Source organism: Dendrobates tinctorius, unplaced genomic scaffold (genome assembly GCF_039654945.1).
Source record: "Dendrobates tinctorius isolate UK_male_01 unplaced genomic scaffold, ASM3965494v1 ptg000019l, whole genome shotgun sequence".
Taxonomy (NCBI): Eukaryota; Metazoa; Chordata; class Amphibia; order Anura; family Dendrobatidae; genus Dendrobates; species Dendrobates tinctorius.
The window spans coordinates 29323659-29342576 of NW_027361687.1; the positions used below are offsets into that span (position 1 = coordinate 29323659).

At 44.8% G+C, this 18918-nt stretch overlaps 1 protein-coding gene across 1 annotated transcript in view; it reads right to left on the minus strand.

Annotated features, from left to right (window-relative positions):
• The window catches only part of ARG2 (arginase 2), a 164930-nt gene that overhangs the window by 139846 nt on the left and 6166 nt on the right, over window positions 1-18918 (minus strand). Inside the window, exon 2 of the mRNA XM_073566799.1 lies at window positions 18169-18242. Coding sequence (XP_073422900.1) covers window positions 18169-18204 — 36 coding nt within the window. The 5' untranslated portion in view covers window positions 18205-18242. The remainder of the gene's footprint in view (window positions 1-18168; window positions 18243-18918) is intronic.

Sequence of the window (18918 nt, forward strand, 5' to 3'; positions counted from 1 at the left end):
AGGAAACAGGAAAAATTGGTTGTACTGTCTCCTATTGGTTGTACTAAATATGTATGTCACATGGACATCTGTAGTGCTGACAGCCTTTGAAATCATATACGGGAGACCTTTTCTGTTACCTCAGCTAAAATCCTTTAAAAGGATAGATGAGGAAGTTGATTGTACATTAGCAGAATATATGGCTAAGGTATTAACTCACAAAGAAGTTTCTATTCGTAGTTTTGTTCCAGGAAACCCACTAACAAAACCTGCAGACTGGGTCCTTGTGAAGGTGATAAAGAAGAAACACCAGCACCATCTTAAGTGGGAAGGTCCTTACCAAGTCCTGTAGACTTCTCCTACTGTGGTCAAGATTACTGAGCGCAGCTCCTGGATCCATCTCTCATACTGTGTAAACTTGTCAGACAGGTAGGGACAGAGTAGGATCTGACTTGCTTGTCAAACTCCAGCTACAAAGGGAGGTTTTCCACAAGGGAAAGCTTGTCTCAAACTGGTGAAGTCTCCCATTCATCCCCCTACCCGGACAAGACGGTCAGATCTAGGATGTGTACATCAGGGTTAGTCACATGTGTATTCTTCGTGACCATAGTGATGGGAGATTGGAGGGTAATAGACCCAGCAGGAGAGGAAAGTCCAGGGTGGTAGACTGGTTTCAGATTTAGGACTTTAAATCTTACTTTTGAAATTGGGCAGGAGGCTGCCATGTTAGTGGATTTCTGTCTGTTGTATAAATGATACAGAGACAGGGAACAAGCTGTGAAACTAGCAGAGTCTGATAAGTATGTTTGTGTTATGAGCTCTAATAGCAGAGGGGATGGATGGGTGCTGACTGGAGTAAAGCAGCGTGGACAATTGTAGCCCGAGACTATAGGTATAAGCCTTATGGCTACATAGATTTTAAAGCCTGATTCTCCATTAGGAAAAAGGAGATCCCCTTACACAAATAAGAATAATTATAATTGGCTACTGAGAACTTTTAAAAAACCCTAAGATGAGGGATCAAAGGTTATAGGAGCTAATATATCAGGAACAGACCCAATAGGACATTTCTACATAGAAATTCAGAATAATAGCATACATAGACCCAAGGAAGGTATGCCAGAGAGAACCATAACAGAGTCCATAGGGTTCATAGTTAGATTGTCTAACCTAACTTATGAAGATAAACTAGCTCTAGAGAGAGGCTGTGAGAAGAATGAATGGTTAGAATGTCTTAAATACATTGAAGAAAGCTTAAAAAAAAAAAAATTAAGTTATATAGTAAAACTTGTGTCTCCTCAGAAAGGGAAGGAAAATGTAAAATGTTACCATTTTTATATCCTCCACTTGAGAAACCGGATATCCCACCACAGGTGATTGCTAATCCTGGTAACTATACTTGTTTTAGTCTTCCAGGGCATGGTCACGACTTCGGAGAGCTCCAAGGCGACTCTTGTAGAGAATGGATCATTGTCTCCCACAGGGCCAAGTATCAAGCCATATGGTCAAACCAGACTACCCTGAGAGCGGATATATGGTGGTTATGCGGTGATAAAAGATAAGAGCCAAACTACCACATGGTTCCCAAGGGGATTGTGCGGTGGTCCAGCTAATCATGCCGTTCCACCTGTTGTCAACAGGGATATGGCCAAAGGTACGTAGTGGAAGAGACAGAAGCGTGAAACTCTGCAAGAATCGTTCCATTCTAGTATCTACATAGATGCCATTGGAGTTCCCAGGGGAGTGTCCAAAGAGTACAAGGCTGGGATCCAGGTAGCAGCCGGGTGGGAATCCATAATTTGGTGGGTGATTATAAAAATAAATGTAGATTGGATAAACTACTTATACTATAACCAGCAGAGATTTATTAAGTATACCCGAGATGTAGTTAAATGGAGAGCTGAGCAATTAGGACCAACTTCTCTCATGGCTTGGTAGAATAAGACGGCATTAGACAAGTTCTTAGCAGAAAAGGGAGGTGTATATAAAATGTTTGGAGGATTTTGTTGCACCCTTTATCCCTAATACAGATCCTGATGGAAGTATCTCCAAAGCTCTTGATGGACTGACTGCCCTGTCTAATGAATTAGCAGAGAACTCTGGATATGACGACATATTCCTGGACTGAAGGATGGTTTGGGAAATGGTCCGGATTATTCATTTCTGCGTTGACATCTCTTACCATCGTGGCCGGAGTGCTGATTGTTTGTGCATGCTGTGCTATTCTATGCATTAGAGGACTTGTTCAAAGACTGATTGACTCTGCCATATCAAAACCTATGCATCAAGGAATGAAGACCTTGGAATCCAACGAAAGAATGAAAATTTTGGGACTTAATAATAAATATACTGTCATGATCCAGTGTTGGATCTGGCGGTATTAAAAGCACATAGTGAACTTTTTTTACTTTGTTTAAGTTCAAAGGTGTTTTGACTGTCCCCGGTGGTGGTTAGTGGTATTGCACCTTAGGTTAGGTTGCACTTAATTAGGAATCAGGTGTGGGGCTCTATAAATGAGTCTCAGGGTGTGTAATCACGGCTGGTGATATTTCTTGCTGAGTTATTGGAGAGGCTGGTGGAATGATGGAGCTGGATAGGAGTCCTGCGCAGTCAGCCAGAGAGAACGAGTGCCAGCTAATGGTGTCTGCAGGAAGGACTGGCATGGCCTGGTGGAGTCGCAGTTTATGGTGTCGGCGGGAAGTGCGGGCATGGCTTAGAGGAGTGGCGACTAGGAAGAGAGTTGCACTCAGCATGTTCGACTTGGTTGCTGAGAACTGGACTCGAGCATGCTTGGATTCTTGGCAGAGGCTGGACTCCTCTTGGGACTCTGTGTACTGGACTGCTGCAAGTGGTGATGGACTCTGCTCCCAGGCTGCACGATGGTGACGGATCCAGTTATGGTGATGGATCCAGGTGGAGGGGAAGATGCACGCAGGTGGTGGGCTCTGTTGCTAGGAGCGCACGCAACAGAGCAAAGCTAAGTGGTGTTCCCCCTGTATTGTCTCTTTCCTCATGTGTGTTATTAGTGCAGTGGTGGGATTAGTCTCCGCACCAACCCATTCCCTAGTGAGGGTTTAGGGTCAGGGTGAGCAAGGGCGTAAAGGTACGCGTGCGGCGACAGGTGCGGAGCCTGTTTAGGGAATGTAAGGAGTGCAGGGACACTGGCTCAGGGGAGCTTAGGAGGTCTCCACGTCCCCCATTCCCTATCGCAGGGCCCACCATTGTTAAAGTTTCCCCCCTTATTATTTAAATTCGCCGTACTGGAGGCGGTGTTTCCAGAAATGTATATGTTAACGTGTAATTCCTAAATTCGCCAGGTGGTGGCGGCGTATCCACCTGCACGTTCTATTATTTAAATTCGCCCCACTGGAGGCGGTGTATCCAGGGTCACGTGTGTTATGGGTCCGCCTTGCGGTATCATCTGCGTCCTGACACACGTGACCATGACATATACTGAACATATTACTCTCCCTCTATATCATATGAAGATCTTCTGTGAAATCTGACAAAAAGAAATCTGTCCCCAATGTGTACAGATAGATGATTTTATTACAAGATGAGGGAATGTTATAATAATTGTAATAAAGTCCTTTCTTTTATGTGCGTGTATATATATATATATACATACGTGTATGTGTGTGAGTATATATATATACACACATGATTGCATATGCTATTTATTTTGCCTAGACTCTGAAACTCTTTTCAGCTGATGTAATACATGGGTGTAATGCTTAGGTTGCAAAACTTATCTAACGTACAAAATAAAAGTCATACCTTTGCTTCTCTGGTAACGTAGATAAGGATTGCTAACAAGCTAAGCATATTCCATGTACTCTTTTTGCAAATGTAGTGTTTTCAACGCCTTCTTTTCTTGCTATTTAAACTCTAAGAATATGTATTGTAGTTAGACAGAGGACGGCCCACACCTGGTGTGGCTGTCATTCTCTCTCCATGCCAGCATGACCAAATAAAGAAACATCTTACTTATTCAGGACTGGACGATTTCTATTTGGAACATAAAAAATCCCTGACAAATCATCTTGATAGATTGAGGCTAGGCGATGGAGTACAGAGTGGGACTCCCCCCCGGATACATCCCAGCTGTCACAATTTATGGCGGGCAGCGGGTGGCTGGATTTATGGAGAATACGCCATCCTGAGACGAGGGAGTATACTTGCCATTCCTCCGCTAGACGCTCTCTGTCTCGCATAGACTACATTTTTGGATCCAGCGGCCTGGCGGTATGGGTAGATGACATTGAACATGGCAGTAGGGGGATTTCAGACCATAGTCCGGTTGTTCTTAAACTTAAGTACGGCCCATCGACCAATAAGATAACATGGAAATTGAACCCCTTTTGGCTGAAGTTGATAAAATCGCCCGACAGAACGATAGATCAGTTACGTTGCTTTGTCTTGTCGCACCCTGAACCCCGAAATGTTAATTTATTTTGGGACGCTCTTAAAGCTTATTTGACGGGTTGTTTATCCTCTACGATCTCTTATATTAAACAAGTGACATCGGAGGAGGATGGCGAGATGGAGCGACGTCTGAAGGATTCGGAGACAGCCTACATATCTGATCAAACTAATGGTAATAGGGTGGAGTGGTTGACTGCTCAAAGATTATATACTCAATATATTGACACTAAAACTAAACGTAAATATTCCATGGAGGTACATTATACATTATATTCTATAGGGGAGGCTGTGTTATATAATATGGGGGGGCTACATTATATTCTATGGGGAGGTGGGCTGTATTATATTCTATTCGGGGCTACATTATATTCTATGGGAGCTGTATTATATTTATTATATTCTATGGGGGTGATTGCATTATACTATATGAGGAGGCTACATTGTATTCTATGGGGGGGCTGCATTATATTCTATGGGGGGCTGCATTATACTCTATGAGGGGGCTGCCATATATTTTATGGATGGGCTGCATTATATTCTATGGGGGGTTACATTATATTCTGTGGGGTGGCTGCATTATACTATAAGAGGGGGGCTGCATTATATTCTATGGGGAGTTACATTGTATTCTGTGGGGTGGCTGCATTATACTATAAGAGGGGGGCTGCATTATATTCTATGGGGGGTTACATTATATTGTATGGCGGGGCTGCATTATACTCTGGGGTGGCTGCATTATACTATATGTGGGCTGCATTATACTGTATTGAGGACTATGGGGAATACATTATACTATGTGAAGAACTATGGGGTGCATTATACTATGGGAAATGAATTGTACTACATGGATGACTGGCGGTGTATTATACTATATGGAGCACTATGAGGAGTGTATTATATTATATGGAGGACTGAGCAGTGTATTTCAATATATGGGGGACTATGAGGAGTGTATTATATTATATGGAAGACTGAGTGTATTTTAATATATGGAGGGCTATGAGGAGTGTATTATACTATATGGAGGACTATGACGAGTATCTAATACTATATGGAGGACTGAGGAGTGTATTATACTATATGGAGGACTATGGGGCACATTATATTATATGGAGGACTATGGGGCACATTATATTATATGGAGGACTATGGGGTGTGCACTGTAGATGTGCTGCTGATAACATGATACTGTATGGGGACAGATTGATCCATTAGTGATTGTTCTGTCCCCATCATTCTTTCTCAGACAGTGGAAAGAGGCCGGGAAACAAGTGTTGAACGACATAAATATTGTCGATCACACTCATTTAGCGAACTCAGCGCATGTAACTACAACCGAAATGCTTCTGTGTGATGTGCAATATTTTAGCATTTGAGGCCCCATTTTAAACTTTGCCTAGGGCCCCACTTTGCCTAAAACCGGCCCTGGACACGGCATCCCGCGTCAGCTTGTGAGCACGGCCCTCGTCAGTGTGGCAAGCAGGAGAGTGCGCACCAGGGCCTGTGAAGAAGTTTGAAAAGCCCGCCGCGAGCACAGGACGCCTGACAGGTACTGGACCGGATGCTGGAGGCAGAGCTGCACTGCTGGGGAATGACTATGAGGTAAGTATGCAAAGCTTTTTTTTCTGTACAAATTGATGGGTGAGGAGGATTTTGGGGGCTAAAAGGGAACTGCACATGATGATGTGGGGGGGTTAAAGGGGGACTTCACATGATGAGGTGGGGGTTAAAGGGGGACTGCACATTATGAGGTGGGGAGGGGGGTTAAAGGGGACTGCACATGATGATGGGGGTTAAAGGGGGACTGCACATGATGATTTGGGGTGGTTAAAGGGGGACTGCACATGATGATTTGGGGGGATTAAAGGGGGACTGCACATGATGATGGACGGTTAAAGGGGGACTGTACATGATTACAGGGGAAGGAGTAAGGGGGACTGCACATGATGATGTGGGGGGATAAAGGGGGACTGCACATGATGATGTGGGGGGATAAAGGGGGACTGCACATGATGATGTGGGGGGTTAAAGGGGGACTGCACATGATGATGGGGGAAGGAGTAAAGGGGACTGCACATGATGAAGTGGGGGGTAAAGGGGACTGCACATGATGAAGTGGAGGGAGGGGGACTGCACATGATGAAGTGGGGGAGGGGGCAGGAGACTATGAATACTCACTGTTCTCTCGATGAACAGTGACGGCGTGCCGAGAGCACTGAGTATTCCAGGAGCTGCCTTTCGTCTTGCAAGCAGCACATGATATCACTCCCATGAGCTGCTTACAATCATAAAGCAGCTGCTAGCGTCGGAAAAAGATGCTGCGAGGGAGCGCCTGGAAGGTAAGTTTAATGGTTTGTTTTTTGTAATCTTTTCTGATGGGGCCATGCATACCAGGATAAGGAAAGGATGGGACCAATCATATCAGGATAAGGATGGGGCCATGCACACCCGGACTGGGATGGGGGCCAATCATAACAAGTAAAGGATGGAGCCCTGCATACCAGTATAGGGATGAGGGCGATCATTCCTGCCAGAATAAGGATGAGGTGGACCATTCCTACCAGGAGAGGGATGAGGAGCCATGCATACCAGGATAGGGATGGGGCCCTGCATACCAGGATAGGGATGGGGCCCTGCATACCAGGATAGGGATTGGGCTCTGCATGTGAGGACGAAATGGGGACCCTGCATGCAAGAATAGGGATGAGGGCGATCATTCCTGCCAGGATAGGGATGAGGGGGCCATGCATACCAGGCCAGGGATGAGGAGGCATGCATACCATGATGGGCATGAGGGCCATGCATACCAAGATGGGGATGAGGGAGCCATGTGTATCAGGATGAGGGGACCATATTTTCCAGGATAGGGAATATTAAGTACAGAATTTACCACATTTTTTGCTTCAGGTTTTGTTTTTCCCCTAATTTCCTCCTCTAAAACCTAGGTGCATCTTATAGTCCGAAAAATACGGTATATAAATATTGGAAAACCCATTTAAATGGATTATACCATATAATCCCCTATCCCGAGACCCATGTAGTTGCTGGGGTCCGACCGCTGGGAGCCCCATGTTCCTGAGAACTGGCGCCCTAAAGAAGAGGTCGATCATGCGCATTGCGACTGCATTCACACATGGCTCTTCAAATAACGCCTTTAAGAGGAGTGTTGAAGGGCACAACAAAGTATAGCAAAATCCACTGATCGGGTGTTGGGGGAGTATTATAGTATTTGGGCTGGTGGGGTTTGTGTGGCAGGGCTGCTTTTTTTGTCCCAGTTCGGCCCTGAATCAGGCTACCCAAAACCCAATGTTAGGACCTGACCTCTTGATGTTACCCGTTGTAACACTGGACCCAGAATATCCCCAATCATGAGGATGCGGTCCCCAGGTATTACCCTGGAAGCAGCAGAAGAATTAACCCCTTTACCCCCAAGGGTGGTTTGCACGTTCATGACCGGGCCAATTTTTACAATTCTGACCACTGTCCCTTTATGAGGTAATAACTCTGAAACGCTTCCATGGATCCCGGTGATCAGGGCCGGACTGGGACTAAAATTCAGCCCTGGCATTTGAAGTTACACAGGCCCACTAGTCACATGGTGACTATATAATATCTTTGTACACTTGTAGTTTACAAGAAGTGAGAGGAGATTAACACGACTATATAACATGTAGTCACAGCTGTGCCCAGTATTTCAGCTCAGTCCTATTTATTGCTTTTAGGTACAGTACTCCTCCCAAATCTCTGTCCCCTTTTGTATGCATGATTACAGAATTCCTGGCAGAACTGCTCTCTATTGGGCAACCAGACCCCCTGGTCATAGCCGCCCCTATCATACCTCCCAACTTTTGAAGAAGGGAAAGACGGACAAAGACTGCGGCGCGCGCCCAGCCACACCCATGTCAAAAATAGTCACACCCATGTCCACACCTAATCGCACCCATTTAGCACTGCTGATCACACTGACTGGTACTGAGGGCACAGTGGCTGGCACTAAGGAAGAGAGAAAACAGAGAGAGAGAGAAAAAAGAAAACAGAGAGAGCGAGAAAGAAAGGGGAAAGAAAGAAAGAACAGTGAGAGACAAAGAAAGAACAGTGAGAGACAGAGAAAGAGGGGAAAGAAAGAAAGATCAGAGAGACAGAGAAAGAACAGGGAGAGAAAGAAAGAAGTAAAGAAAAGAAAGAAAGAACAGAGAGAAAGAGAGGAAAGAAAACGAAAGAAAGAAAGAAAGAAAGAAAGAAAGAAAGAAAGAAAGAGGGGAAGAAAGAACAGAGAGAGAAAGAAAGAACAGAGAGAGAAAGAAAAAGAGAGAAAGAAAGATTCTACAAAGATACTATAGCAGCCCGGCTCCCATTGTAGTGCCCACCTGAGCCTCCCGGTGCAGGACCTATCATGATCCGCTCACATGGCCGGCATCCCCGATTCCAAGGCGATCCTGCTGTCTGCGCTGTCGGAGGAGGACACGGTGATGGATCTGAAGCATTCCTGGTTCCGTCACAATCTCCTCAAGAAATTATCTCATTTCCGGTCAGCTTCCAGCACATCACTTCAGGTGGAACATCATGTGTGTGTTTTAAAATGCTCCTCGGGGCTCCGCCGTATACTCCTGTGTCTGTGGGAAAAGCACGCTTTGTATGCTTTGTACACACTTGGCTCCGCTCCGTACATCCCGTACACATATGGCTCCACTCCATACACACATGGCTCCACTCTGTCCACCTCGTACACGCGTGGCTCCTCTCCGTACATCTCGTACACACGCGGCTCCTCTCCGTACACCTCGTACACGCGCGGCTCCTCTCCGTACACCTCGTACACGCGCGGCTCCTCTCCGTACACCTCGTACACGCGCGGCTCCTCTCCGTACACCTCGTACACGCGCGGCTCCTCTCCGTACACCTCGTACACGCGCGGCTCCTCTCCGTACACCTGCGGCTCCTCTCCGTACACCTCGTACACCTGCGGCTCCTCTCCGTACACCTCGTACACGTGCGGCTCCGCTCTGTACACCTCGTACACGCGCGGCTCCGCTCTGTACACCTCGTACACACACGGCTCCGCTCCGTACACCTCGTACACACACGGCTCCGCTCCGTACACCTCATACACACACGGCTCCACTCTGTCCACCTCGTACACGCGTCGCTCCTCTCCGTACATCTCGTACACACGGCTCCTCTCCGTACACCTCGTACACACGCGGCTCCTCTCCGTACACCTCGTACACGCGCGGCTCCTCTCCGTACACCTCGTACACGCGCGGCTTCTCTCCGTACACCTCGTACACGCGTGGCTCCTCTCCGTACACCTCGTACACGCGCGGCTCCTCTCCGTACACCTCGTACACGCGCGGCTCCTCTCCGTACACCTGCGGCTCCTCTCCGTACACCTCGTACACCTGCGGCTCCTCTCCGTACACCTCGTACACGCGCGGCTCCGCTCCGTACACCTCGTACACGCGCGGCTCCGCTCCGTACACCTCGTACACACACGGCTCCGCTCTGTACACCTCGTACACACACTGCTCCGCTCTGTACACCTCGTACACACACGGCTCCGCTCTGTACACCTCGTACACACACGGCTCCGCTCTGTACACCTCGTACACACACGGCTCCGCTCTGTAAACCTCGTACACACACGGCTCCGCTCCGTACACCTCGTACACACACGGCTCCGCTCCGTACACCTCGTACACACACGGCACCGCTCCGTACACCTCATACACACAGGGCTCCGCTCTGTACACCTCATACACACGCGGCTCCGCTCTGTACACCTCGTACACACGCGGCTCCGCTCTGTACACCTCGTACACACGCGGCTCCGCTCTGTACACCTCGTACACACACGGCTCCGCTCCGTACACCTTGTACACACAGCTCCGCTCCGAACACCTCTTACACACACGGCTCCACTCCGTACACCTCGTACACACACAGCTCCGCTCCGTACACCTTGTACACACGGCTCCGCTCCGTACACCTCGTACACACGGCTCCGCTCCGTACACCTCGTACACACGGCTCCGCTCCGTACACCTTGTACACACACGGCACCGCTCCATACACCTCATACACACACGGCTCTGCTCCGTACACCTCGCACACACGCGGCTCTGCTCCGTACACCTCATACACACACAGCTCTGCTACATCCACACTGTAAATCCTGACCCCACACATAATTACCTCAACCAGCACCATGACAACAGCAAAGCAGAGTCTTGCAGTCGCAGACGGTAGAGGCAAGGCTGAGCGCACAGGACCTGTGATGAGGTCACAGGAGGGGCGGAGTCAGGGGTGACATGATCGGGGGTCTGGACAAAGGCTCCTGATCATGTGACCCCCTGACTCCTCCCCTCCTGTGACCTCATCACAGGTCCTGCGAACAGAGCGAGCAGGCAAGCGAGTGCGACGCTGTGAGTGGCTGCGGGGGGGAGGGGGTCTCATGCTAAGGCGTGGCGGCTTATCTCCCTGCAGTGCGGGAGGAACTTGGAAACTATCACCCCCGTGCCCGCAGAGGGCCGGCGGCAGGAGCCACAGTGGCCGCAGCAGCTGGCAAGCGGCCAGATGATCGGGCGCTGCCGCCCGCGGCCCAGGTGACAGCGGCCCAGCGGGAAAATGCCCGGTTGGTTATATTGCCAATCCGGGCCTGCCGGTGATTCTGACATTGTTTTCTCGTCACATATTGTACTTCATGTTAGTGGTAAAATTTCATTCATATAACTTGCGTTTATTTGTGAAAAAAATGGAAATTTGGCGTAAATTTTGAAAATTTCGCAATTTTCCAACTTTGAATTTTTATGCCCTTAAATCACAGAGATACGGCACACAAAAAACTTAATAAGTAACATTTCCCACATGTTTACTTTACATCAGCACAATTTTGGAACCAAAATTTTTTTTTGTTAGGAAGGTATAAAGGTTAAAAGTTGACCAGCGATTTCTCATTTTTACAACACCATTTTATTTTTACGGACCACATCACATTTGAAGCCACTTTAAGGGGTCTATATGATAGAAAATACCCAAAAGTGACACCATTCTAAAAACCGCACCCCTCAAGGTGCTCAAAACCACATTCAAGAAGTTTATTAACCCTTCAGGTGCTTCACAGGAATTTTTTGAATATTTAAAAAAAAAAGAACATTTAACTTTTTTTCACAAAAAAATATTTCACGTTCAATTTTTTTTATTTTACCAAGGGTAAAAGGAGAAATTGGACTGGAAAAGTTATTGTGCAATTTGTCCTGAGTATGCTGATACCTGATATGTGGGGGGAACCACTGTTTCAGTGCATGGCAGAGCTCAGAAAGGAAGGAGCGCCGTTTGACTTTTTCAATGCAAAATTGGCTGGAATTCAGATCGGACGCCATGTCACGTTTGGAGAGCCCCTGATGTACCTAAACAGTGGAAACCCCCCACAAGTGACCCCATTTTGGAAACTAGACCCCCCAAGGAACTTATCTAGATGTGTGGTGAGCACTTTGAACTCCTCCAGTGCTTCACAGAAATTTATAACGCCCAGGCGTGAAAATAAAAAATCGTATTTTTTCCACAAACATGATCATTTAGTCCCCATTTTTTTTATTTTCCCAAGGGTACCAGGAGAAAATGGACCCCAAAAGTTGTTGTCCAATTTGTCCTGAGTACAATGATACCCCATATGTGAGAGAAAACTACTGTATGGGCACACATCGGGACTCGGAAGGGAAGTAGTGACGTTTTGGAATGCAGACTTTGATGGAATGGTCTGCGGCTGTCATGTTGACTTTGGAGAGCCCCTGATGTACCTAAACAGTGGAAACCCCCCACAAATGACACAATTTTGGAAACTAGACCCCCTAAGGAACTTATCTAGATGTGTGGTGAGCACTTTGAACCCCCAAGGGCTTCACAGAAGTTTATAATGCCCGGGAGTGAAAATAAAAAAAATCATACTTTTTTCCCACAAAAATGATATTTTTGCCCCCAATTTTTTATTTTCCTAAGGGCAACAGGAGAAATAGAACCTCAAAAGTTGTTTTGCAATGTGTCCTGAGTAGGCTGATACCCCATATGTGGGGGTAAAACACTGTTTAGGCGCATGGCAGAGCTTGGAAGGGAAGGAGCACCATTTGACTTTTTCAATGCAGAATTGGCTGGAATTGAGATCAGACGCCATGTTGCATTTGGAGAGCCCCTGATGTGCCCAAACAGTGGAAACCCCCAATTCTAACTCCAACCCTAACCCCAACACACGCCAAACCCTAATCTCAGCCCTAACCCTAGCCCTAACCCTAGCCCTATCCCTAACCCTAATGGGAAAATGGAAATAAATACATTTTCTTAATTTTATTATTTTTCCCTAACTAAGGGGGTGATAACGGGGGGTTTGATTTACTATATATGGCAGTTTTTATATTTGGCAGCTGTCGCACGCTAAAAGACGCTTTTTATTGTAAAAATAGTTTTTGCATCACCACATATTGAGAGCTATAATTTTTCCGTATTTTGACCCATTGAGTCATGTGAGGTCTTATTTTTTGCGGGACGAGTTGACACTTTTATTAGTATCATGCTCGGGCACGTGACATTTTTTGATCGCTTTTTATTCCAATTTTTGGGACGCAGAATGAACAAAAACCAGCGTTTCATGAATTTCTTTTGGGTGGTGCGTTTACACTGTTCCGCGTGCGGTAAAATTGATAAAGCGGTTTTATTCTTCGGGTCAGTACGGTTACAGCGATACCTCATTTAGGTCTTTTTTTATGTTTTGGCGCTTTTATGCAATAAAAACAATTTTATATAAAAAATAATTATTTTTGCATCGCTTTATTCTGCGAGCTATAACTTTTTTTTATTTTTTCTCTGATGATGCTGTGTGGCGGCTCGTTTTTCGCGGGACAAGATGACGTTTTCAGCGGTAACATGGTTATTTATATGCGTCTTTTTGATCGCGCGTTATTGCACTTTTTGTTCGGTGGTATGATAATAAATCATTATTTTTTGCTTTGCTTTTTATTTTTTAAGGGGTTCGCTAAAGGGGTTAACTAATGGGACAGTTTTATAGGGCGGGTCGTTACGGACGCGGCGATACCAAATATGTCAACTTTTATTGTTTTGTTTTGTTTTTTTTTCCAAAAATGAATTTATTAGGGAATTTTTTTTTAATTTATTTAGTGATTTTTTTAAAATTATTTTTACACTTTTTTTTAACTTTATTAGGTTGTCCCAGGGGGGACATCACTGTCCTGTGACAGATCGCTGATCTGTCACATCACAGATCATTGTGCAGGTTTCCTCCTTGCCTGTGCTTTGCAGGCACTGAGGAAGCCAGCTCCCTGCAGGCCCCCGAAGGCCCCCGTCGCCATCTTGGATTCGGGGGCCTGCAGGGAAGGAGCCCCCCGCAGCAGCGCTGCACATTGCGCTGCTGTGTGGGGCTCAGGGAAGCACGGAGGGAGCCCCCTCCCTGCCGATGCTTCCCTTTAACCCCCGGTACACCGCAATCGTGTTTGATCGCGGTGTGCAAGGGGTTAACATGTCGGGGGCCGTCCGTGACCGCCCCTGACACATTGTGCCGGGTGTCAGCTGTGATAATCAGCTGACACCCGGCCGCGATCAGCGGTGCTCACCACGTGGGCGCCGCTGATCGCGCTAGACGTACTATCCCGTCCATGGGCATAGGGGCCCGGGTCCCATGGACGGGATAGTACGTCTGATGTCAGAAAGGGGTTAAAAAGTAAAGTAGCAGCAAGTTAATGTAAATAGTTTAATAGTTAATATACCTGGTTAGGCTTTGTTAATTGAAAGGATGCTGTGATCATGGACAGTGAGTGATTAGAACTTCCCTGTATATAGTTAGCACCTATGTACTCCTTATTGGTTTTACAGAAGACCTGTAGAGTGCAAGTGGGACACTCTACATTTTGCACTAGACCACAGAACAAAAACCGTCTGGCTTGGCCGAAAAAGTGGTCCAACCATTTGACCAGCTATGCCCAGTAGCCACGCCCTGGGCCTACGTTGGGGGTTTGAGACGTGCTCCCCCATATTGCACTTAAAGGAAGAAAAAGACTACCCCAGTTCGGGAATTCACTGAACTCTATTGCATTTGATAGGAAAAGTTTTATTGATAGTAAAGTATATTTCATGTCTCAGATAGTTTCTACCCATGATACAGCTATTTTTCATATTTGTAGATAGTAAAAATATTATTAAACTTATATTTATAAAGATAGTAGTTATTTGCAACGTTAAAGAAAAGTGCCTCCCATAAAGGGAAGAAAAGTTACTTGTTTAAATGCTTGACTGTTATGCCCTTGTAATGCTGCATTACCCAAAAATGTTTTTGTATGTTTGCTCTGTTCCAGCCCGAGGACGAGCTGTGTTTAACGGGGGGGGTATGTGGCACCCCTGAGGGTTCAGTCGCCACAGAGGTACTACACCTCATCCAGAGGTGTGGTATTCCGCTCTCAGGATAAGGCCTCTTTCACACATCAGCTTTTTACAATCAGTTGCAATCCGTCAAAGTTTGAAAAAACGGATCCTGCGCCGATTGTGAAAAACTGATGAAACGGATCTGGTTTTTTTATGGATCCGTCACAGCAGCTGTAGGGGTTAGATTGAAGGAATAGAAATTATTCCGGGCATGCTCAGTTTTAAAAAACAGAATCCGTCGCCGTATTCCGTCTTTTGACGGACAGCGATGGATCCTGCGCCCATAGGCTTCCATTATAGCCAACGACGGATGGCGCTGGATCCATCGCTGTCCGACTTTTCGATGTAGACAAAAAACGTTACTTTGCCCATCCGTCTTTGTCCGTCGGACAAAGAATTTCTGATGGATCCGATGAAGCATGCGGCCATCCGCCGCAATCCGTCGCTAATACTGTGACAAAAAACGGATCCAGCGGCATCAGTCGCTGGATCTGATTTTTCAAAAAACGACGGATTGTGACTGATGGCAAAAAACTGATGTATGAAAGAGGCCGAGAAAAATCAGACAAACTGAACATTTGGAAGTGGTCTCTTAATTTTTACCAGAGCTGTATAATGTCCCCCTGTCCTCTTCTCTCTGAAGCACTGTGTGGTATTACCACCTAGTGGCCAATTCAATCACATCTCTTCTAACAGTTGAGGCATATTTATTGGATGGGGATATACTGTATCTGTAGAGACAACTCTCTCCACGTACCTACTATGGCATATGAACATAACAGATTGGGGGTCCCTCGCTTGGGTCCCACCTATCGGAATCAGTGCAGAGAACTGATCAGATCAGACTCACGTCATTCTTGTATTACATGAACAGATATTCTAATAAAACACCTTAGGGAACACAATGAGGAACAATTATTTATTCAAGGGCATAGCGTATGGCAGATATTTTTTATTCAGGAGCATTATAATGATACCACTATTTTTAAGGGTATCGTGTGGGGATGTGCTGCAGAAGAATGGAGAAGATGGAAATCTGCAGAGACGAGCTGGGCCTGTGAAAAGTTTGTAGAGATGGCATTTAAATAAAATAAAGAAAAGAAAGAGAACAACTCCAATCAGAGATAACACTATCTATAAGGTACCTGGATGTAAATATTCATTTGTGATACTGACTAATTTTCATCAGTACTGTGGTTCCTGTATAGCCTGCAGTCTGATGATTACTGATAGCAACAACTCCCAGTATCTCCTTAGCATTGTTAAGGATGTGCTGGAAGTTATAGGTTCACAATACAATTGATGCACCATGTACTGATGGTGGTTCTTAAACTGAATTCATGTACTGATGGTGGTCCTAGTTATGCATTCATGTACTGATGGTGGTTCTTAAACTGAATTCATGTACTGATGGTGGTCCTAGTTATGCATTCATGTACTGATGGTGGTCCTGGTGATATACCCATGTAATGATGGTGTCGTAATCCTGTAATATTACGTGATACATGGCTATGTTAATAAAGTGAAAGAGGCCTTGGATAAGAAACCCAGAGTCAAGAAGTGCACATAAGCCATATAATATAAACCATTCTTTATTAATCAAGTAGAGCAAGTTAAACCAAGATGCCTCGTGTCAAAAAAGAACGCAGGAAGATAAAATTCTTATAATTGAAAACACAAATGGTATATTTCATCGATATGTCATAAAATATTCAAACAGATTGTGTGGTTCTATGGAGAATGAACTTATCTTAACCAGTGTTAGATAGATTTCTGTAGGAGATAGATATGCAACAAATTGTGAATATTATAAGCCTAAGTGCTAAATGTCAACTATAAATATGCGTACCAACTGGAATATTTCCACAGTCCTTAGATGTATACAGATAAATGGTTAAATCAGCATCTCCACAGGGTCAAATACACTGTGCAGAATGCCATTTATCATAAGTGTTTAAGTGCATATGATCAAAATACTGATATGCATAAATCCTCTATACAATTAAAGTGCCATTTAAATGCCATTAATCAATCTCCATAGAACAGTGCAATGTTATAAAAAGCAATTAATTTAGGTGCATAGGATTAGTATACCATATTGTGATTTCAAACAACATGTCATGACAAATAAATAAGAGAAGATGCCTAATACTTAACACAATGTGAATATGTAATGGGAGTAGGTACACCCAATAAATCATATGGACAGGCTTTACTTAATAAAAGCCACCTCGACACACGTTTCACCTATCATCTTCCGAGGGCGTGTTTAGATGGAGGGGCTCGTGACTATTTAAGTAGATCACAGGCCAATGGAAAGATGCCACTCTAAATGTTTATCACGTTGTTACTTCCAACCAGTCCCCACTATCCTTAGAAACAGGGAGTGGAACAATTGCATGTTCATCTAAAGTAAATCGCTGATGGTATTGCAGTGATGAGTGCAGAGGGAATGCCAGCACATCAGGTCATGATGTCACCGCTATAAAGTGACTTCCCGTCCTTGGCTGCGGTTGAACGCATGTACAAAGTGTGATGTAGAAAGTGCAACGTGCATGTACAATGAGTGTGATGCCAATGAACGAAACTGACTGATGTTGGGTTATGTGTATAAAGGAAGCCAACAGGCGTATAAGCATACTGAAGATCGCCAAGCAACTCATTACAGCTAGTCTACAAAAACCAGTACATTGTAGCAAAGTGCAAAAGTGCATAGATAGAACTGAATACAGTATTAAACATGAATAAAGGGAAATACAAAACAAATCCCTAAATATAGATACGTGTCCATCGTATTTTATTAGAAATACGATAGCAGGCTTACAGAAGTATAAATGCTTACTATGTTTATTAACAGGGTAAATGCTTATTTCACTGCTTGGTACAGAAAGCCAGTACGAAACAGCAAACTAACATATGTATCCATTCATATATGGATATACAAGTATGTCCTGGGATCCAACAGAGAAGATGGATCCATATCCATAAACACGAATGCAAAGAACTTGTTGTAAATTACATACCCAGTATAAGTAATCATGCTAAAACATGTTATAATGTATGAAATGGCCAGCTTAACCTTAGCCAATTGTAGACACGCAATATATTTGTCAACAAGACAAGTACCCGTTCAATGCTTAGTGCAAAACAACCAATAGAAAACAACAAAACAGCATATGTGTTCACTGACACAACGAATTTCAATCCCAGGGTCTAATATTCAAAATAGAGCTATGCCCAAATACAATTTACAAAGTAAATATCTGTAATATCACCCAGGGCCACAAACAAACTCAAAAAACCTGTTAGTGAAAGGGTGAACAGATATGCAAATATCCTTACCTTCTGCAGAGTGTGGTGCCAAGCCCCGACGCGCATTTTGATGTGAAGTCTTCATCTGTGAGATGACATCACACCTGCAGAGACATCTAATTAAATGCACCCAGAAGCAATAGCATGAAGTATTACTAACTTTCAAAATGAATCACCAATTTAAATTGATCCATATGGTAATGGAGGCTGGAATTGCCACAACCAATTGTCATTCATGCAGCTCAGATCTCTAGGATCCCGCTGCCCTGATGGCGGCCCATTCCCTGAGTGATAGTGCGGCCTTGCCACATTATGTAGTGAGCTGGCAGACTCCCATTAAGGTCCCTTTTTTATTTAAATGCATGTATTTTTGGCTAAAATAAGTCTTGTACTAGGGTTTCATTAAAAATGTTAAACTATTTGGTTTGTTCGGCTTCTGTGCATTAATGTTTCATAAATACATTGCTACAAAGGCTCTCGTACATCAATCTTATTTATGACCCTAAGTGAACTATCTTTAACCGCTCTACATATTTTTTATACCTGCACCTGACTCCATCAGTCACCTCTGCAAATAATGTCAATATTGTATCCTAATGAAACCAACTAAGCTCCCTGATAACTAGAGGGTGTAACCATGAGAACAAACAGGTTTTAAGTTATAGTTGTCATTTACATGTCATATCTTACTTTAATTTGTTACTGGAAGATAGGGAGTATGTAACAAGGACAAAGCATATAATTTTACTTAGCAAAACATGGGTATCAGTAATTCTATGT